Below are 22,760 nucleotides of genomic sequence, written 5' to 3' on the forward strand. Positions count from 1 at the left end.
TAACCAAATTGCTTAAAAATATGTTTTGCTTAAAAAAAACCAAAAACCAACCAAAATGGCATTTATGCTATAATGGGTCATTCTATAAATTTAGAATATTTCAAGCAATATTTCAAACTGTTCTAGAAAAGCAATTACAGCAATGTTACTTTAAACAGGATACATACTTCATGGTGCTGCAAAGTGCAGGAAAGATTCCCTTAGCAAAAAAAGACAAAACAGGTTACCAGCCACAATATCATACGGTTTATATTGCGGACTGACTGGTTCCCTGCTCAATTTCTGTTCAACCATCAATTGGACTGACCGTTTTGTCTTTGGCTTTGCGCTGCAGCGCCGATATCTGGTTCTTGAAGGCATGGTTCCACAGGTCCTGCTCCACCTTCTTGTCCAGGGCATACTCCAAGTCTGTCACCAAGATCTGCTGGTACAGCTCCCTTAACTGCTGCCGAGTGACCCAGGGGTCACCGCGGCCTTCTGGGATAGCCACGGACAAAACAAAGAAAAAAGCTGCTCTCTATTTCAATTTAAAAAAAAAATAATTTAATAAATGAAGCTCGCAGAACCATAGAAATGTGTAAAATAAAGCCTCTTGAATGCTTGAGAAAGTAAGTATCCCTCTCAGATCTTTCAAAATCCATGAGAAGGTTTTGAAGGACTTTGAAGGACTGTGACAGGTACATGTAGAGCCCAGTTATCTTTACTTTACATGATGGAGCTGAACCCTAACCCTCCTCATTCCTCCAAAATCCTCCGGATGGTTTTGGAGGATTTCTGGAGGATTGAGGCTGAATGGCAAAAAAGTGTTGGTTGATTTTGGAGGATGTATTGTGTCAAGATTGCAGGCTGTGCCCTGCATTGTTTATATTCAACCATGCAATATTGGGCCCTGCATTATGCTCGATTTCATCCACACTGCTTCTGGTTGCTGGAGGATTTTGAATGATTGATGCAATCGTCACCCCTCCATTGAACAAATTCAAGAAATAACAGATGATTTTGGAGGATTGAGTCTGAATCCAATTTTTACACGGTAGCAATTGGAGGATTTTGCAGGATTGAGGATGGTTCCTAGCCAAAAGGGCCTAGGGAATTAGAGTTAATGCTCCCTGAAAGTTCAGAAACAAAGACTTTACTATGGGTTCTCCTGCAGTTCGGTGGATTCTGAGGGCTCCATCTTAGTTCCCAGGAAGTAAAGGGCTATATTAGGTGCTGAAGTTGAGTCCATAACAAGTTATCACAAGCCCTCAGAAGTCAATCATAGGTCACCCAAGCCCAAGTCAAGTCACAAGCTATTCTGATGAACTCTGACGAAGGAATTCGTTGTCAGTGCTCTTCCCTTGTTACTTGTGACCAGCCGTGTGAATGGACTTGTGATTTATTTTTGACTGGACTCAACTACAGCACACTGCCCAAATGAGTACTTGTATATTTACTGCTTTCAGCCAAGAATTTCTTTCTGGTCAAGTGAGATAAAAGCTTCAGCTACGTGTAAATGTTTGTTGCTGTAATCCAGCTGCTGGCCATATGTTCAGACCGTGGACAAGCCATTTCACCCATACTTGCCACTCAACACCAACAAATATAAATGGGTGCTGGCATTTACTAAGAATAGCCTTGTGGTGGACTGATATCCCATCCAGGGGAAAAGAAAATTCTCAGTACTTTCATGACAAGGAAACTGGAGATAAATACCAGCCCGATGAACCACGCTGATTTGCATAAAAAACTTTTACCGTCTGATATTGGTTCTGCTGGAATTCTGTTGAGTTTTTATTATTGTAATGCTTGCTTACATTACATGAACAGTTACAATTTCACTGACTTTCAAGGATGTTATTCTGAAGATAAAATTTGTTTCGTCTTACCGATAATCTCAGCCTTGCGCTCATTTGCCTTCCTGTAAACAGAAATGACAAAAAAGAACATTGAAAATTAATTTTTTTAGAACTGAATGCAACTCATTTCAATACATGGTCACACAGGAAACTGTTGACATATTATGTATTTTGAGAAACACCAGTTTTTGTCTTCAGTTAGCCACTATAAAATATCTGTTCCTGTCCCCAATCCTTTTATCCTGCCAGACAGCGATTACTTTCACACCAGCCTGAAAACAGGAAGCAGGAAATTAATTAGTACGGATGAATCTTACAAACGTGAATCATAAACGCCCGTCTTTGCTCGGACGGCCCGATTAAAGGGGACTCTCATCCGGAGTTTGGGGCTCCAAAACAAGTTTCAAATGAACTGATTTACCGTTAACCCCTTCTATAACATTTAATCACTCCTCAATGAATCTATCAAACCACAGTGTAACGGGGCAGTTTTGGGCTGTATGAGGAGTAACAGGCAGGGCGGATTGGGGCGGTACAAAGGCTAGTAAAGGGTTAATTGTTACAAAAAAACAAAAACATGATATATTTTCACACAACTACACAATGAAACTTTGAGATTAACAAACGCGTGTGAGCCAGGAGCGTCAGAGACTGGTGTGGGACCTGCACCCGATTTCATCAAACTCTTCGTAACTTACGATGCATCGCAGCGCTGCGACGCGTCGTATCTCTACGATGCGTCGCAGCTGCGACGCGTCCTGCGATCCATTTCACTAAACACGTCGTAAGTGCGACGCGTCGTAGGTGTATTTATAGCACAACTCAGTGACTGTTTTATGTCTTTAGTCAGCGTACAGTAAATAGTCGTCTGATATTCAACAAAGAGTCGTCGGATCTCGGCTCGAAATTTGTTAAAACGTAAAACAAAATGGCGGCCGTGCGATGCAATTTTGAAGAAAAACAAGCTCTCATTGGACTGTATAGCTACTTTGAAATTTCAACTCTAATATTCCGGTCTAATTCATAATTATTCAATGAATTTTCTATTTACAACTTTACACACCTTGCCTCGGTATTATAATCTCGTTAATGTAATGTTTGTGGCATAAAACTGGCTTAGAAATGACTTCTTATTTTGCGATGACCACTAGACACATCGTAACTTGCGACGTGTTTTAAGCCGTTGTCAAGGAACTTACGACGCGTTCAACACATCGCAACTTTCGTGTTACACGTCGTAACTCGAGTTGCGACGCGTCGCAGCGCTTCGTGAAATCGGGTGCTGATATGCCATAGTGAAATGTCACTTGTCCACAAGCAATCTTTGCTTGACAGTTTGATGGCTTCATTCACTACTATGTATCTATAGAGAAGGTAACAAACAGGGGTTTTCAAACATTTCCTCTATAACTGTAAGACATTATTTGGATTTTCTGTTACTTGGACCTTTCAAATTGAAAAAAAAAAAAAAAATTGGTGAACTTCAGACAAAAGATAAAGTTTAAAATCCGACATCTTAAAAACTTTCTCTGTTGATTGTAAAAACTGTCTCTGTTGATTAGGATGATCACAATAACAGTATCATTGGGATCTACATTTAATAGTATACAAATATTGAATGCTTCGAGTGGTGTAGTAAAACTAGCCTCCCGAGGTGATCCATGGACATTCTATTTTCCCGAAAAAATTAAATGCTCCATGGATCACTGAGGGAGGCTAGTTTTACTTCACCACGAGATAAAGCATTCAATATTTGTTTTATAACACTTCACCCACATATTCTGTGTGGTTTTAATATTTTAAATTATTTAAATCTGAACACAGTTGAAGTAAACTTCAATTTCAATACAAAACAAACTACCCCTTCACGAAATGCTTGAACCCAACTCTGCTGCGCGCTCTCTTTAGAACAAAACGCGCTACGCGCAACGCGCTCATCCGCATGCATTTGCACAATACTTTGGTTGCTAATGGTATAGTACTTTGGGTGCTACGGGTATAGTACTTTTGGCTGTGCACAGAAAGATAGCAAAAATAGAAAGTATCATGTGACTCGCTCTTGGCCAATCAAGACACAGAATCTGTGGGTGAGGTGTTATAAATAAATATGTATCGAATCTATTTATGTAAATATGTAAATATAGGCCTTTGTATAAATCTCCAAATCTCTTGAAATTACGAAAAGTGTATTGGCATTGGAAAAAAAAAAAAAAAAAAATATGTTTGAAAAGCTCAGGAGATAGATTTTTCCAAAACCAACAAGTCTAAGTTATTAAAAAAAAAGTTTATATTGAGTTACATGACCCGAACAGCACTTTTTATCATTTTTCATGAAGCATCCCCTGCGCAGAATTAGGCAGGATTCTTTTCTACACCACCAAAACTGTACGCTTTGGAATTCCCTGCTTGCTGCCACAAATGAAGAGATTTCGCTTTCTTAATCGGTACGGTTGATGATCGTAAGCCAACAATATAAGTTTTGCTTTTTATGATGATGAATTATGATGTCATTATACATGTTATATAATATAGGCCCTTATAATAGGCCTATCAGCCATTAAACTAAAAAAAAAAAAAACGGTGCCGACAAAATTTCTCCTGCCTTTTTTACATTAAATTTTAACGTGTTTAATGTAAAATGAAGTCTACAAAAACTGTCTTTTTGATTAATTCGCAACTGTATGTTGTACCAAGTCATCGACTGATACAAACACTAACAGAATATACACCAACCTACCCTCACCCACCCTACCAATCTGCATCGCCCCGCCCATTCTTAAGTAAAAAAAGTTCAGGACGAATTTTGTTGCGAGTTTCTGCAACCAATGCAAAAATAACCCAACATTCTTTTCCAATTTTCTCCATTACCTCACCGTAACCTCATTCATCGAAAAGAAATTCTGAAACAATGACATTATAAACAACAAACTGAACAACAATTACCGTAGTAGCTGCTCACAAAACATCACATTTCAGGTCTTAATTTCTGTAGTTTTTCGCCGCTACATCGACGTCTCATCGTCCGCCATGTTTCTCTGAACTCAGGATCACCCGGCTCCCGGAAGTTCACAATTTATGCAAATTTTCTACTTTTTGTCTTCAGGCCAAACAAAATCGAATAACCAGAAACACTCAATGTCAGTACTTTGTATGTCAATATGAATCACTCTTCTCACAATCTTTATCAATAAAACGATTCAAAATGTTTCTTTTATCAAGTTTGGGGTCATTTTTTCCCCCACAGAGCTGCCGGGTAGAAAAGGTCAAAGGTTATGTAGGGTAAATATAGATTGCAAACATAATCGGACGACGACGAAAAAAAGCGGAGCTGAACTAACTGAAAATTTGTGAATGTGAGGAACCGGTGCTGATGTTCCACAAAACAGACTGAAAAATGTCCTTCGTTCGTCGTCTTAATGCCCAGATTTTCTGTGTTATTTTTGGTTGGGTACGTGAAACGTTGGATGGATGAGAACCCACAGTGTTGGTCTTGACTTGGAGATCGTTTCGTTTGTATGCAAATAATGCATTGTATTCGTATACGTCGCGATTACAGCTGATCAGCGTGCGTGTTGTGACTGTTTACCCCGGCCTGGCACGGGGCTGGCCCTGGGCTTGATTCGGACAATTCGCGGACACGATCGTATGAACATTTCACCGCTGCACCACAACACCGATAATGAGGTTCACTGAGCACTTAGGTGCCCACCTCACACCAGAATGGCGTAAACAATATATCAAATATGAGGTGAGTGTACGAAATTTGTAATTTAAGCACAATTCAGATTTTTGAAAAAATACTTGGCAAAACCGGTATATTTTTTTCCCACTAAATTTTAACATAAAAAACTTTCATTCTTATTTTGTCCTTCATTTAAAGGTCTTTTGATCCTGCAGATTTAGGGTAAAAAGTATAGGTATTTTGGAAACAGTAATACCGATAATGTAAATATTTTAATGCTTACGATTGATTGTTGAGGATGTTTCGTTTGATGATGATTTGAACAGTGATAGTGGTGGTGTACGTCCGAGTAACTTGGACCCAACTTATCACCTTTTTTTTAACATGTGGACATGGACTGGTGATGTCCGAATGTTAAAAAGGCGATAAGTTGGGTCCAAGTTACTCGGACTAATGGTGTGATGGCGATGATGATGATGATCCATAGTATGATGGTCCTGCTGTCTTCTGATGATATTTCACAGAATTCAAATAAATGAACAAATATTTAGTTTTGATGAAAATCTTCTATTACCAATTAGGCGTCAGGATACTCATTTTAAGAGCATGAAAAACCTTCATTGATTATGAAATTGTATTCACTCGTTTATAAATGTAAAATATTTTATTTGTAACAGTGCAACAGTTGAATTCGAATTCAAAATAAAATGTGATTACGCTTTCTTGCAGCTCTTGTTTTTTCAGATCTGTCTGGATTTCAGAAGTTGAATTACCTGGGCCCAATTTCTTGGCTCTGCTTACAAGTTACACTTTGAAAAATCTCTGCTTATTATATAGCAGAAAATTCCGTGCTTATGGTAAGCATATTTCACGTGTTAGCAAGGAATTTTGGCTTCTGCGCATGCATACATCCCGTAAACTAAGGATTCTGTGCTTACATGGTTAGCACAAAAAATTTTGATTGTAAGCGCAGAATTTTGTGGTCAGCAGAGCCATGAAATTGGGCCTAGATCTCATTCTTAACATTTTTGAGGAAATGGTGATTATGTCGTGTAGACCCCTCTTTAGTTTTGATCAAATAAGAGTCAAGAGTTTTCTTTATCATTCCAAAATGACTTTTTCAATCTAAAGCAGACTTCTCTTAATTGTAATGACATCTCATTTTGTAATTTTGAAAAGTTTCTTAAGGTGGAAAATGCCATTTTCTTTTGTGTTTTACGGTCGGTACCATGCGAATCGACGCGGATTTGTGTGTTTACTGTGCGTCACGGTGATCGCTTTCTATATTTTCGTGTTGAGTTTTGTCGTCTTCACCTCAAAATTTCCATCACAAAATAACTAGTTTGGTAAGTCCAATGATCTAAAAGTGGAGTTTTATTTCCTTATACCAGAAACAGAGCACTACACTATCGCCAAAACAAATCATTGATTAAGGACATTGCCCCCAACATAAACTGGAAAGACAACAGATAAAACCACAAGTAAGCAAATATCATCCCCAGAGACTATTTTGGTGATAGGCGATTAGGCGGGGTTACATTGAAGATTGCCTTGATAAATATGATTCTTTGCACATTATTTATGGCGTGACAAATATTGCTAGAAACTTGGGTTGAAAAGGTTTGAAAATATCAAGCTACAGGAATGTACATGTTACCAGGCTGTGGGAAAAAAATAGGCTTGCTGATTACAGAAAATGCAGCATAATAGTGTAAAAATGTGAAATTAAGCAGTCGTTTCCTTCAGATAATGAAATTATTTGCGAATTTAATCTCACAAGGTATTTTGGCATGTTATTCTATTGTATGAATTGCAGTTGAATTCTATGCTTTTCCCTGCACATAATGAAAAAAGACAACATAAATGAATAGAAAGGACTGCACTCTCCTCAGCAAAAAAAAATCCACTTAAGTGTAAGATAATGCCAAGTGAAAAAATAAAACCAGTTTCTCATCCCCACCTACTTCCATTTTTCTTGGCCGTCTTATTAAAAAATAAAATATCATATGTTTGGAATATATTTTGTCTTACATGTGTTTCTAGCAAAATTGTAGAGCTCTATTTATGCAAATTTAAAATCTGGTAACAAGAGTATCAGCAAAAGAGTAAAAAAAAATGGAAATTCCATCTTGGAAAATCTGCTATCTTGGGAACAAAATAGAGGCCGCCTCTTCCCTTTCATAAAAAATGCCAGACGAGTAACTGTATTTTTTTTTACTCGGCCTTACATGTTTATTGAATTGAATCTGTGAATGTGGGTTTTTTTGGAAGTAGGAGGGGTGAGTTTGAATCCAGAAAATAGCATTGGCCCCAGACGAAAAGAGAACTTTTTAACATCTGTTTCATACAGTCCATACTCTTTAGATCTAATATGCATGTAGTTAGTGAAAGCTGTGTGACCAAGTGGTGTGAATGTTTCAAGATTGTTTCTAATTTGTTGGTGCTTTTATAGCCATTTTTTTCTCATGATTTTGTTATGAAAGAGATACATTGTGCTGGTAGTAAGCTGAAGGTCAACAATGCACTTTAAAAAAAAATATTATTGATAGTCAAAGTGTTGGGGCAATGACCGTGTGTATCTTTGCCCGACAGATTTGGGCAAGATCCAAAAGTCAATTCTTCAACAACTCATTCAGCAATCATTCTTTAATTGTGTTAGTTCAATAAACTAAAAAAAAAAAGTGACACATTATGTCACTAGTGTAAAAGACACTATTTTTTGGTACATCGACCGCAACCGACATTTGTAAACAAATTGAGATAAAAGCTTGTCAAAATGTTTTAAATGTTATGGAGCTATAGATGTAGGCTATACGAATCAAACATGTAGAGTGTACATAATAGATTCCTCTTAAACACAAACTGACTTTTATCGTTATAAATGTTTAATTATAAAGTTCATTTTTGATATAAAGGAAGTTAAGTTTCCAAATTTAAATTTTTTTTTCTCATGGAGCTACAGCCACAGATAATGTCTTATAGAATAAATTCCAGTCCTGTTCGGGCTGAACCTCAGCAGTTGCACTGTGTGAAAAGAATGTTTTGACCACCATGCTGTGTGTACTATCCTCTCCTGAACTCTTGACTTGTCATGCGTGTGCTTTGGTGCATTCTTCTCTAATCCCCCTGTTGAGAATTCACCTTTCAACATCGCATTCACAGGCTCAGAGTCTTTGTCATTTCTTGAATAATCACATGCTGTAATAATGTCCAACTCCATTCTGATGTACATGTATGAGACCATGGAGGAATAAGAACACATGAGACCATGTAATATTTGTTTACAGAAGTGGACGTTGTGGTCACATGATGCAAACTTTCAGCAAACTCTTGAAATATGAGTGGCTTAAAAGTGTTGACATTCAGGCGGGCAAAATTAAAGGGAATATACATCATTTGCTTTTGCTGTAATTTTAAGAAATGGATGGAATTGGGGGTTGGAAATATATAGCAAATATAGTTACACTGACTTTTTTGAGGTTTTGGGTTTGAAAATGCTATAAAATTAAAAACCAAGAAAAACGATCGTTTTCCTGTAGTCTGGTTCCCCGACTCCATATAAGAAGAAACAGAGCAGTTTACATACATTGGGGAATTGTAAGGTCAGGGAACCAGTCTAGCTGCCTTGTACCCGTTCATGGGTGTGTAATCGATTGCAAACAAGTGCGATGGTCAATTGGGGCCAGTATTTGAAAAAAAGCCTGTTTTTTCCAACGCTGGTCGGCCGACCAGCGTTGGAAATTGATACAAAAATACAACTTTTCTTGAAAATGACCAGGTGCCATGATTTTACAGGATGCTTTACACTGTCATTCACTAACAGTCCAGCAAGGTATTTCAAAATGATTTGGTAGTTTTATTTTTTGATGTTTGCAAATGTTGTATTTTCCCTTTAACATGCAAATGATTTTGGTTGCCTGTCCGTTGCGACATCACAGATGACATGGTCTACATGTATAGCGTGATAAGTTACTTATATCAGCTATGAGTGCGTCAAAAGTACAAATGTACATTGTACAAAACAACAACAAACTCTATCTGATCTGCGCTCATGAAAGCTACATGTACATGTAACACATGTGAAAATTCTGTACACGTACACTACGCCAAATAGTGCATTTACCCTTGCAGTGTTTCATACAGGATATGCTGGATTATGTTTCACATAAGCATCATCCAACATGTCTGAGAGAATTTATCTTCTGTTATATCTTGCACCACTCTGCATTAAATTTGTTCTTGATCGTTAAAAATGAAAGGGTGTTGAAAACTGCCCACCAGCTGAAAAGACGTGAAAGTATATATCACACTGGAGAGTCTTGAGTTGAATCTTTAGAGAATTAAAGGGAAAATACAACATTTGCAAACATTAAAAAATGAAACTACCAAATCATTTTGAAATACCTTGCTGGACTGTTAGTGAATGACAGTGTAAAGCATCCTGTAAAATCATGGCACCTGGTAAACTGTCATTTTCAAGAAAAGTGGAATTTTTGTATCAATTTCCAACGCTGGTCTGCCGACCAGCGTTGGAAAAAACTGGCTTTTTTTTCAAATACTGGCCCCAATTGACCGTCGCACTTGTTTGCAATCGATTACACTCCTATGAACGGGTACAAACCAGCTAGACTGGTTCCCTGACCTTACAATTCCCCAATGTATGTAAACTGCTCTGTTTCTTCTTATATGGAGTCAGGGAACCAGACTACAGGAAAATGATTGTTTTTCTTGGTTTTTATAGCATTTTCGAACCCAAAACCTCAAAAAAGTCAGTGTAACTATATTTGCTATATATTTCCAACCCCCCAATTCCATCCATTTCTGAAAATTACAGCAAAAGCAAATGATGTATATTCCCTTTAAAGCAAAGTCTGCAACTTCTATAACTCATCAATTGTGTACTCTACCTTGAATTCAGTGTTTTTTGTATTTGATGGAAAATGGAATTTGCATCAAGGAGATGTTAATTTAATATTTGTTTTCCTCCCTTCACAAACCTGATTTTTCTTTGGATACACTGTATGTACTCAGTTTTGTCTTAGGGCTTGCAAGAAGACAATTCACAAGCTTACGCAGACAGGGCTCAAGTAAGCAGGATGTCGTGGGTTCGAATCCAACCTGAGTAAGTTAGTGAATTTTTTTTCTCACAAGCCCTCAGACAACAGTGAGTATGTATCATATAAAAGTATGTTGGAGAAGGGGGAAAAATAGAAAAAAAATAATATATTGTCATAAGGGCAATTCCCTGCAAAAGTGGTAATTGCTGAACAGTGGACAAATTTATGAAATTTCAGAAATATAAGCATCACAACCTCAAATGTGGTATCAAATTAAAGGGTACAACAATGCTTTTTATTTGAGTCTGTGCCAGTGACATAGAATGTAGTTAAATGTATTTTATTTTGGTAAAACAACTTGGTTTGGGGGCTAAAATCATAGATTTAGAATAACACACAGAACTTTGAATGCCATGATTCAGTATGTTTTTTTTATCGCGTGTGTGAAGTTGATGTTATGTCTGTAACAACAAAAACATGCTATATCCATAACATCAAAGCAGCATTTTGTAAAGTGTCATTGGTGTTTTTATAGAGTGAAGCTATATCCACCACAACATAGTTATTTCATTAAATTCTTGCAAGAAACAGAGTTTTATAAATGCATACTGAAAATCAAATTCTATATGTCTTAAAGCATAACGTCCGTAATGGTCGTTTGCAGTGCTTATATCTCATGAACTAATTACTTAATTCAGCTAACATAACATTGACAATGTCACGTTGTACATTAGAGTTGTACCAAATATATAAAAATTTGCTTTCACTGCAAGCATTTTATTTTAGGCTTTAAATGTTATGTCCATAATGATGGAATTGCCCATATATCTTTTTGACCGCAGACATTCCCTACACAGACTAGACCGCAGAGGTACTGCAATCACCAATCAGAGATCCTAACTCATAACACAATCATGACATTTGATCTTTCTTTTTCTCTTTTTTTCGCAGGAACTGAAAATTTTGCTGTATGATGCCCAGGAGGAGTCTCCAGACCCTGAGGGTAAGTGGCAAGCAATTTCTTGGCTTTCGACCGTCACAATTGATAAATTTTAGTTATCTGATTATTTATGTATTTTTTTTGGGGGGGGGGGGTGGCAGCAGAGTTGGTTGATACTTGATGCCAAAATAAAGCACATTCTGTAGCATCAACAATAATAGTTTTATTATGACTTTCGCTGTAAACCATACAAATATATTTTACTTTAAAATTTCTGTAACATTTTAAACGAACGCATTTTACCAAAAGGTTTTGGTTTAACTTTTTTTTTTCAAGTAGCAAAATCAACAGAGTCTTGGGTATGTTAGAATTAAATGATGTACCTAGGGTGAACAAGATAAAACCTTTGTTTATCATAAGATGAAACGAATGCACATTTTTATTAAAGGCACTTGGTAGGAGCAGAGGTGAAGACAATCATTTAAAGGGAATGTACATCATTGGCTTTTGCTGTAATTTTCAGAAATGAACTATTTGAGGGGTTAGTATAATAGATCAAATATTGTTACACTGACATTTTTGAAGTTTTGTGTTCGAAAAGGTTGGAAAAACCAAGAAAACAAAAATGTTCAAGTAGTCTGGTTCCCTGACTCCACAAAAGATAAAAATGGATCAATTTATAGATGATGAAAATTGTAAGGCAAGGGAACCAGTCTAGCTGGCCTGCACCCGTTCATGAACATGTAACCAATAGCAAACAAAATTTGGACTGAAAAAATGGTAAATTTGGAGCAGTAGTTGAAAAATAGTTAGATTTTTCCAACGCTGGTCGGCCGACCACCGTTGGAAATGTTTACAAAAATACCATTTTCTTGAAAATGACTTCACACCAGGTGCCATAATTTTACAAGGTGCTTGAGACTGTCATTTACCAACATCCTAGTTAGGTATTTTGTAAAAACTTGGTAGTTTTATTTTTCGATGTTTGCAAATGTTGTATATTCCCTTTAATGTGGTTTGAAAAAGTAGTCTTCCCAATTTTTTGTAATGAACCCATGAATCATTGCATTTGACAGTGGCTGGGGAGGCGATGGTGGAGCGACATTTTGCCCGATTCGAGGAGAAGTTTCTGAAACTCTGCGAGAAGGAATTGACCAAAATCAACACTTTCTTCAGTGGTAGGTTTACGATAGTGCAGCCCGTTCAACATCAGATCTGGAGTATTTTTTTTTAATTAAAAATAAAAGTAATTCAGAGTATAGAAAGATAAAAACCAAATACACAGTTGCAGAATGAATTAGCAACTATTGTTTACAAATAAAAGGCTGAAATACGTTTTTTTGGCTTTTGACAGTTTTGTCCAAAAATAATTCATTTATAAATAATTTCACCCCAAGGGGAAGGGAACAGCCATTTACGCTAATGTGATTTTTCCCTCTGCCGTTATCACTAGGAAATGATCAACTTCCATTTCATGTGTCAGTTCTGAGCTCAAGTAGTGCCCTACATGTAATAGGGTATGGAAGGTCACAGCGTAAAAAAAAAATGTAATTTCCGTAAAACCTAAAGAGGGCTGGGGATTCGAACCCCAGGTCACAGGGGTAAGGCAAGGAAAGAACCATTGTGCCAAGTCTATATTCCATTCAACTGGCATTCCAGAGTCGCACTGCTCAAACCGAAAGTTGACCCAAATAGATTTTGGTTTTACGTAATAATTTTTCATCGATTCTACTCTTGAGTCAGTCCAAATGACTGCAATAGTGGATCTTTCGACAAGTCACGTGTCGTCTCATCCAATTGTTTTAAACATGAAATTAATGTAAATGTTATAAAATAATTTGGTTCAAGGCCATTTCATACTCGACGCAAAGGCGAATGTAACCTCGATTTTGTGACGACACTTCATTTTTTTCTCGCTGCGAATTAACGAAAGTTGAACACATTTCAACTCCAGCATTTTTCGCAGTGAAAATTTCCTGACCTCAAATTCTTTAGGCGTTTGCATTCCTGTAAGTATGAACCAGTCTCGGTTCAGAATTGCAATCTGAAACGGTTGCTAATGCTAAATCACTTCTACTAAAAGTTTGCTGTGTCGTACTGTTTTTATATAATCACATTTTTTGTTGTTCCCACAGAGAAGGAGGCTGAAGCCATGCGCCGCTTCGCACAGCTCACAGACGAGCTGCGACAGGTGGACTCGCAGACGGTGGCCAACAGCGCCGCGCTGCGCCGTCGTCGTAGCTCCATGTTCATCCTGGACAACAGCGAGGTCAAGGTCGCCAAGTCGGACCGACGGAAGGTCAGCGACCTCAAACTGGCCTTCAGCGAGTTTTACCTCAGCCTGATCCTGCTACAAAACTATCAGGTTGGTTGGGGGAAGAGGGTAGGGGATTGAAATGGTTTTTGCCAGCAGGACAACAGGGGGCGCCCTTTTTGCGCGCATGATTATTCATAGATGTCCAGGGTAATTAAGGAGTAGTAAGGAATATGGGGGAAGGCCTCTTAGAATTTGGTATATAATAAGGAATAAAGGTATCGAAATCACCAACGCAAAGCAGCTGATTCGTAGACTGGTTGGAAGTAAAAGTTACTTCAAATCATGATCCCAGTTCGAACCTGAAGTAGGACTTCTTGTTTTTTTTTTTCATTTTATCTTTTAACTAACATAGTGAGGAAGATTGCATTTCTTGCAACGCGTGAAGGTAATGATTGTTTGGTGGTATCAATCAAATGACATTAGATATATGCATGTAATGGACTAATCAGAAGCTGGGAAACTCAATCGTGCCAGAACCACATTGGAAAAAATTTGCAGTAGGGGATAGGGAGTTTAAATCATCGGGGGTTGATGAAATGCTTACTTAGCTGAGGTGGAAACTTTTTCAGCACTCCAAATTTAGGAGACTTATGTACTTCTATAAAGTCCTTGGCTTAGTTTTGGCTAGGAGTCTTCTCAATCCTGAAAATTCATACACTTTTCAAGAAAATAAAGACACTTTTTGTACTTGAACATTCAAGGGGCACGTATTTGAGAGGGATATAGTTGATGTTGAGAAGGAAAAAAATGCCTTTCAAAAAATTTGCTTTTTTTCCCCCAATGCTCAAAGTATTATCTTAATTTTGAGTATAGTTTTTATAAGTGCTTTACTTAATTGTGTTTTGGGGTTTTTTTTTTGCTTATCTAAAGAATGTTTGTGATTTTCAGAACAATTTCTGCGCAAACACAATATAATGTCTGCAAGGGGAAACCCAAAATCATTCATTTTTTTATTTGCGTATAACTGGATTTGAATGTAATCTGTAACTCAATGATCCCTTGGTGGAAGGGAAAACCAAACAAACCAGAGACTGGATTTCAGTCTGGTGCAGATCGTGCTCTTTGCATTCAATTGTAGACAAAGGGAACTGAAAGGCCAGTAATTTAAACCTGCAGCTACTTTCTGCATTGGACCTTGTGCATTATCCCAAGATAGCAGGGAAAGTGTACAATTTCCTGTGTAGTACTACAATTGGGGAGTGCAGTTTTGAATCATTCTTGTTCCTGATAATTTGCAAGTTTGCTAGCTAGATGATTTTTGGCAATTCTCTCAGTGGAAATATCTCTTGTTCCAAACAATTCACTTATGCCAAATTCTGGTGAAACGAGTCTGAACATGATACTCCAGTAGTTTGAGGTTTGCATTTCTTCACTTTCTTGCCACCTCAGAAACTGAACTTCACGGGGTTCCGTAAGATCCTGAAGAAATACGACAAGATGATGAAGAGCACGCGAGGGGCGGAGTTTCGGGTAGCCAAGGTGGAGCCGGCGCCGTTCTACACCAACAAACACGTCGACAACCTCATCTTGGAAACAGAGGTTAGGATTTAAACGAGCAATTTAACAGTCTTTATGCTGTGCTATAAAGTATTCTTGTTTTAATACCCGAGACTGAGAATTCATAGACTTGTGCAAAAAGTGTTGAACTTACAGCCTTGCGCTTAGAAGTGCAGACATCTTCACCATTCAGCCCGACTGGCTGGTCTATAAATGTGTAAACTACCTTGCCCATGGACACAAGCTTTGTCATCCCTGCCCACCATCGTCTCTAAATTCTTTCCTGTATCGCCCCATCCTTTCCCAATCTTAATCCCACTCCAATCCGTGCGTTCCGAGCCACCTGTTATAGGCCCTCTAAAATTTCAAGCAATACCCTCCTCGGTGAACGTATCTTCCTTTCAAAATTCCGCATTCCAAGATGATTTAGGGAGTTTAACAGATTGGTATTATAAAAATCAATCAATCTCTATTAATAGCAGCCAGGAATTTTTAAGTTTCAAAATGTATCGTTCCAGACGTCTTACATCAATGACTTGGAGGAGGGGAACAGACAGAAAGCTATGAACAAATTACGGGTACCGCCCCTAGGGGCAAAGGTAGGTCGCTGCATCTTTCCCTGTCCTTGCTGTATAATTGTCAAACAGATTTGTATAAAACATTTTTACAATCAAAAATTTGACTTTGTTCTACAAAAGATGCAAGACCCTTAAATGCCTTTTCAAACTTCTTCTGTGTGAGATTGCTGTGTAGATCAAGTTGCTTTGCCGACCCAATGTCTAAGGCCAAAAAAAAAAATAAGTCGGTCTCTGGTCAGCGCGCGCGTCGATTTTAATCATGCGCGTCAATCTTTTTTTTTTTCCAAAATGTTCTGCGGTAGCTCCAACAATTTTTTTTACCAAAGAGCACCAAGGAATGGGGAATTGCACCAAGGCAAATGATCGAGAGCACCAAGGCAAATTATGGAGGACACCAATGTACATGAGGACACCAAGTAGCAAAATAGTACCCCACCTTGTCTGTACAATCCAAGCTTGAAGACAAAAAACAACAACAACAACAACAACAAAAAGCCGCGTCCCCGCGTCAATTCCGGAACTTTGGTCTGACCAGAGACCGAATATTTTTTTTTTTTGGCCTAACAGTCATATTCATTTCTGAGCACACAAATTTGTTTAAACATTTTGCCTGGCAACCACCTGGGCACCAGCCAGAACTGCATCAATACACACTGGTTGTGACCGGTTCTCCGTCTATTTAGCAGGAAATTTTGCTAGTAAATATTTTCTTTCTGACTAACTGAAATTGGCCCTGTTATGAGACTTAACACCATTAAAGGGATCCGGCATGTGATATTAGCATTTTAGAGTTTCTCCTCAAATATTATTTTCTAATTTTATCCCCTTCGTCTTTTTTGTGATCAGGGCACAAACTGGACCACGTTCCGCATGGGTTTATTTTCAGGCATCTTCCTGGTTCTTCTGATGCTTATCGTTTTAGCAGGTAAAACATTAAATCAAATTATGTAAAAAACAAAAGGGAAGACCAATAAAAAACAGTTCTGCTTCCGATTACGTGGCGTTTGAAAATAGGGTAGGTAGGTAGGGAATTTTTTTTTCTTTGGGCAATTTTTTTGTGTATGATCATATGGCGGTGTCTGCGTGTAGTAAAGGGTAAAAGGTAGTATTTGATGCTTTTTGGGGGTTTTCCTAATTTTTCCTCCCAAAAATTAGGGTTTGGGCTGTCAAAATAGGGTAGGTAGGGTAACTGGAAGCAGAACCAAATTTTCTTTTGGCCTTGAACCATTTAAGTGACAGCGTTTTGATGAAATCAGTATTTTTTTAGCCGAGGCACTTGTACCTTTTGCTTGATGTCCCAATTTCAGTTGTCAAGCGTCTTACTAGTGCTTCAAACACAAAGACATTGAGGAAATTGGGAGGCAGCCAGCTTAGTGCTGGGTAACTCAGTTGATAACCTAGTCTCATTGTTTTTAACGATACTTTTTCAGGATTTTTATTTTTTTGGTTCTTGGTAGGTATATTTATCCCGATCCACGAGGACTGTTGGCCGGCAGTGCGCATGTACCGCGGAATGTTCCTCATAATCCTTCACATCTTCCTGCTGGGGCTGAACACGTACGGCTGGCGCAAATGCGGCGTCAACCACGTGCTTATATTTGAGCTGGACCCTCGGAATAATTTATCACACGAGGATTTTATAGAGGTAAGAGTATAAGGTCATCCCCCTCCCCAATTTGGAAAAGACAAAGTCACAGTTACAAGAACCAAAGGACAGTTGATCTTCGGCCTATCCTAGTGAGTATAATAGCACTGCCATGGCTTCTATTAATTTCTACTAAGGTTCAAATTTGTTGGTGCTCATTTTGGTCGATACAAAAGCTAGGGCCAGCCTAACATCCTCATTGTACCAATGTCACTGACTACCACTTATGAGATGGGCAGTGCTTTCATATAGGAGAGCCTTGAATGAACTCCATTTTTGTATAGGTCAGATGCATGAAAAGACTTCCAGTGAGTAGTCATTCTGAATGAATTGGATAGAATTTCATTTCTGGAGGCAGCTTTACTATGTTTGCTTAGTCTTTTTATTGTTTTGCTTTTTTTTTGTTCCAAGATGTCAATGTTTTTCGCTGACCTGTGGGGCATCAGCATTCTAGGCTTCATCTATCTGAGTTTATGGCCCAGCGTGCCCAGTTACATCAGCCCTCTCATCCTAGCAGGGTTTATGCTGGCGTTTCTGCTCAACCCAACCAAGACGATGAATCACAGAGCCCGGTTCTGGCTTCTTAGAATACTGGTCAGTCAGTTTTACTAAAGCTTCAATCACTTGCGGAAGTCTCTGTATGTTCAGATTATTTATAAAGGTGCTTATGATAACAAGACTACATTGGTGCGTCAATGCAACAAATACAAGTGTGTACAGTGTGGGCTAATCCTTCCCACAGTTGCAGGATGTCACTGGCTCTGCCTCAACATACTGACAGTGATTGCTGGAGGATTTTGCAGGATTGAGGCAGTGGTCACCCCTCCGAGGACCACTTTCAAAAAATAAAGGAGGATTTTGCAGGATTGAGGCTGTTTGCAATTTGTACATAGAGGCAGTTGGAGGATTTTGCAGAATTGAGGTTGCATCCTAGAAAAAAATGCCTAGGGAGTTGGGGTTAATCAGTACATAATTTTGTTTTCATTTCTTACAGGCTCACATATTAGTGGCGCCGTTTCACGCCGTCGGCTTTGCAGATTTCTGGCTGGCCGATCAACTCAACAGTTTAACGACGGTCTTACTAGACATGGAGTTCCTTATATGCTATTACATCTGTGAAGTCGGCTGGGTACAAAATCAATGTAAGCATTTCATCAAATTTTTGATAACCAATTTCAATCCAAACTCGCAAGCAGTAATTTAGTTGAGTTGTTATCCGAGACCAGACAATAGACAGAGAAAACGTAGTCGATGTGACTCCGAATCTAGGAAAAAGGGCTGAAGTACTTAACTCATTTGACAATTTTAAAATATGGTCTTGTACCCTGTCTCCTCTCACAGGTTACTATAGGTGCAACACCTATTCATATTTTGCAAGGGCCATAGTCGCCTGTCTTCCAGCCTGGTTCCGGTTCGCCCAATGTCTTAGAAGATACCGGGACACCAGACAGGCCTTTCCTCATCTGGTCAACGCGGGGAAGTACTCCACGACCTTCTTCGTGGTAATATTCGCTTCGCTGGTGTCCACTACGATAGGTAAGGTTGAAGACGAATTGTCTCTGTATCTGAACATTTGTCGGTAGTTGGTAGACATTTTTAAAAAATGATAATTTACTTTCAACAGTGTAAGCATTTTGAGCAAAAATTTATTAATGTCTTTGGTGTTTTGATGTTGTTGTTTTCCCCTCCAGACGATTATGCTCATTTTTACCAGAACCCGTTGTTCTACATATGGATGCTGAGCGCGTTCATCAGTTCCTGTTACACGTTGACGTGGGATCTTAAGATGGATTGGGGTCTGCTGGAAATATCCGCAGAGAGCAAGCTACTACGCAAAGAGATCGTCTACTGGGATAAGGTATGCAACTTATGCCTGTGTACGAATAGCATAGTGCGAATATCTTTAGTTAAATGACAGGCACAGTGTCATCAAAGTTTATAGTCCTGGCTCCCTGCCATGTGTTGTGTTGTGCGCAGGTAATGCGCACCAGTCAAGCAACCGATTGGCGTGCGTCATGGCATTTTCAACTCCAGCGAATTTCACACCGAATATTTTGTGACACGTATCAAATTCACTTCGCATTCGTGTGAAGTTTCACTTTTCAGCAAATTTTGCGTCTGGCTGCTTTGGAAATCTTTTAAGACTCATTTTGATGAAGCGTATCACCGATGTAATCCATGATTTACTCATTTGTTTTCTACACCTGTGTAGTATTATTACTTTGCCATGGTGGAGGACTTTCTGCTACGGTTTATTTGGACGGTCAGCGTCTCTTTAGAGCTACTAGGAGCGGTACATGGGGACATACTACGGAGTATCTTGGCACCCTTGGAAGTATTCAGGTCAGTAAAAAAGACCAACATCAACATTAGGGGCATTCCCTGCTAGTCATTATCTGTCCCATTTTCTTTCCAAAATTTTGGAAGTGGGCTTTTTATGGAGCTTGTGATAGGCAACAGTAAACTTTAAAAAGCCTAAAATGAGCTCGCAAGCAGATGAATTTACAAAGCACTGACATTTTTAGTTATGATATTGCACTCTTCTCTTGATATCTCAGAAACTGCAAAACCTGCCCTCATTGTATTGAATTTTTGGAGACTATGGCTCTATCTTAAACTTTGGCTGTAGAAGACTGAAAGCTCCTTACATGGGGATGCCGACTCAGTTTGGGTCCATGGTCGGGTTGAATAACATTGAATCCTATACTGTGATGCCAACATGTAGAGAATTTTCAGTTAGTTTAGACATTCAAAGCTTCTCAATAATTCTGAAGCCACAACTGCAGACAAAGCCCGAGTTTCAAAAACACCTTCGATGTCAAGTCTCCTTTCTCAAAAATATTTTGCTAAATGAAAATGTTTACCAGCAAAAAAAATTAAGTGCATGTAACTTTAATTTTATAGCATGAATACAGCGTGCATGTAGTATGCTCAGAATAACCTGGGTAGCACTGCCAAAATTTCAACGGCTTGATGTTATTCATGCTTTTAATAGAGACATCTACCACAGCGGCAGCTTTTCTATGTTTGGTAGGGACCTAGCTGCATTAGGAGAATATAATCCAAAGCTGGTCTAGGACCAAGTCTTAGCTACTCTTTAACATTGGGCCTCGATTTGTCTTTCGCAGAAGATTCGTTTGGAACTTTTTCCGTTTGGAGAACGAGCACCTGAACAACTGCGGTCAGTTCCGTGCCGTGAGAGACATCTCCATCAAACCGGACAAGGAGAAAGAGGAGGAGAACCCCAAGAGGGTGGAGGACATGATGGATGACGAGGGCCAGGTACCGCTCCGCAAACACAAGGAGAGCAGAGGGGAAGTCAGGTGGGTACTAGACCAGTGTAGAGGATGTGGGTGTCAGATGTGAGTCTGGTGCCTTTCTGCAAAGGAAACAGAGAGCAAAGGGAAGTCAGTTGGGGACAAGAAGTGAGTGGGAGTCTGGTGCCATTCTGTTGACACAGAGTGAGTAAAGGGGAATCAGAGAGAAACCAGACAGTGTAAGGATACTGATGTCAAATATCGTAGTCTGGTGCCTTGGTGAGAAACAAAAAGAGCAGATGGGAATTCAGATGGGTACCTAATATGTCAAAAGCATAGGTACTAAATATGATAGTCGGGTGCAACTCTGCAAATGCAATTTGAGCAGATGGGAAATTGGATAGGTACCATACACTTCCAAAAGGAGTTGTTGCTGCTGTACAGTTGGAGATTGCTTCCGATTAGGAGATCACTCATTTTGTGATTCCTTCATAGAAACAATTTTCTCTGTGTTTTCCTCCCCAGATTTGACGAAACTTACCTGCGTCAGCGAATCACCTCGTCAGAGGAGGATCAGGAAAACAAGAATAACAGTAGCGGTTTTGAATTGAGCAACGGTCCAGAAATACGCAACACGGCTGTCAGGATACGATTCCAGCTTGGTGATGATGACGGTGGAAACAACGAGGCCGAGGTGTGACGGATGTGGTCCTGGAATTTGGCGTGGCCTGGAAATGGTGTTGGGGCATGGCGCTGATGGGTTTGACCTTAAATGGGTGCAACTGTAAATTGGCATGGCCTTCTTTGGCACGACCATAAAATGGGTGTGGCCTTAAGTGGGTGTGGCCTTAAGTGGGTGTGGCCTGATGTGCATGGCCCAATGGACATGGCCTGAAGGGCGCTGTCCCACATGGACATGGGCAGGGTGTAGTTGATGGCAGGGACATTCTTGTCAAGCATAAAAATTTGAAACAACTGAGGTGGTGCTTACGAAAGACGACAGGCTTTGGTATTGAGGATGTGGCAAGCAAAAGGGTGTGGCCTTGTGTGGGCGTGGCCTAGTGCATGATATGAGCAACGCGGAGGACACTCTTAAACAAAACTAATGAGACATTTTTTGGTTAAGAGTGTGGGCAGTGTTAGGCCTGGCATAAAGGGGCGTGGCCAGGAGCAGTCTTCATCAGTGGACGGTAGTTTGTTTCCTACATCTATCCTCGGTTGGAAGATGCAGTCATTCGCTACTTATCTCAACTCACATTAAAAGAAACAAAATTGTACCGAAGACGATGAATCACTCACCACTATGATATAGACTTCACCTCAAGCGGCACAGCTACTGTCCGTCTACTATGCAAACATTTTATATCGTAGATTAATGGCTCATTTAGACAAATTTGAGAAATGAAAAAAAGTTGACTTTATAATGATCCCCGGCTGCAATTGCCAAAGTTTGCAGCATTACGGTATGTGTTAGAATAGGGACTCTGGGTGCAGCCCCTGGCTAGTGCCCATGACAAAGAAAAACCTCAAAAAAATAATCGTAAAACAGCAACAACTGGTGTTTAGTTGATAGGAGAAACTGCAATGTACAGACCAGTGTAGACACTTTACAGCACTTGCTTGGGTTTTCCTAGTATAACAAACTAGAGGGAAAAAAATGATACATTATTAGACAATGCAGCCACAAATTCCTGTATCAAATAGTCAATTTAAAGACATTTTAGCCCATTTAAATAATAGAATACCACTGTATTAATATAATCTATGCAACATCGACAAGAATTTAGTTAAATGAATGAATTTGGTGCTCGTTAATATCAAGTGCAATTTTTTAGGAATGGTTGACGTGTGTGCCGAAAAACCTGTAGAATGTAAATATATCTGATATGACAACATGTGCATGAAGAAGATGTTATCCACCACTTTTCATTACTGCAGAACTGATTGGC

General features: G+C 39.1%; 2 protein-coding genes across 2 annotated transcripts in view; one reads left to right on the forward strand and one right to left on the reverse strand.

Annotated features, from left to right (window-relative positions):
* The window catches only part of LOC119734403 (protein SMG7-like), a 42,171-nt gene extending 37,243 nt beyond the window's left edge, over window positions 1-4,928 (reverse strand). Inside the window, exons 1-3 of the mRNA XM_038207901.1 lie at window positions 4,782-4,928; window positions 1,869-1,900; window positions 308-477 (exon numbers count right to left, since the gene is read on the reverse strand). Of these exons, the coding sequence (XP_038063829.1) occupies window positions 308-477; window positions 1,869-1,900; window positions 4,782-4,804 (225 nt within the window). The 5' untranslated portion in view covers window positions 4,805-4,928. The remainder of the gene's footprint in view (window positions 1-307; window positions 478-1,868; window positions 1,901-4,781) is intronic.
* A 190-nt stretch (window positions 4,929-5,118) lies between these two features.
* On the forward strand, window positions 5,119-22,453 carry LOC119734404 (xenotropic and polytropic retrovirus receptor 1 homolog). Its single transcript, XM_038207902.1, has 15 exons — window positions 5,119-5,586; window positions 11,529-11,580; window positions 12,594-12,695; window positions 13,653-13,882; window positions 15,224-15,373; window positions 15,850-15,930; window positions 16,756-16,834; window positions 17,367-17,554; window positions 17,966-18,148; window positions 18,549-18,696; window positions 18,896-19,090; window positions 19,246-19,412; window positions 19,767-19,897; window positions 20,683-20,877; window positions 21,337-22,453. Exons 1-15 carry the CDS (start codon window positions 5,518-5,520, stop codon window positions 21,509-21,511), a joined length of 2,145 nt encoding a protein of 714 aa, XP_038063830.1. The 5' UTR covers window positions 5,119-5,517; the 3' UTR covers window positions 21,512-22,453.
* Window positions 22,454-22,760: the final 307 nt, after the last annotated feature.

This window comes from Patiria miniata, unplaced genomic scaffold (assembly GCF_015706575.1).
Source record: "Patiria miniata isolate m_02_andy unplaced genomic scaffold, ASM1570657v1 HiC_scaffold_27, whole genome shotgun sequence".
In the NCBI taxonomy this organism is placed as follows: Eukaryota; Metazoa; Echinodermata; class Asteroidea; order Valvatida; family Asterinidae; genus Patiria; species Patiria miniata.

Coding starts and splice junctions, on each gene's coding strand:
- LOC119734404 (XM_038207902.1), top strand. CDS start 5,518: ATGAGGTTCACTGAGCACTTAGGTGCCCACCTCACACCAGAATGGCGT. Junction 12,696..13,652: donor AATCAACACTTTCTTCAGTG/GTAGGTTTACGA, acceptor TTGTTCCCACAG/AGAAGGAGGCTGAAGCCATG. Junction 19,413..19,766: donor AGATCGTCTACTGGGATAAG/GTATGCAACTTA, acceptor ACACCTGTGTAG/TATTATTACTTTGCCATGGT.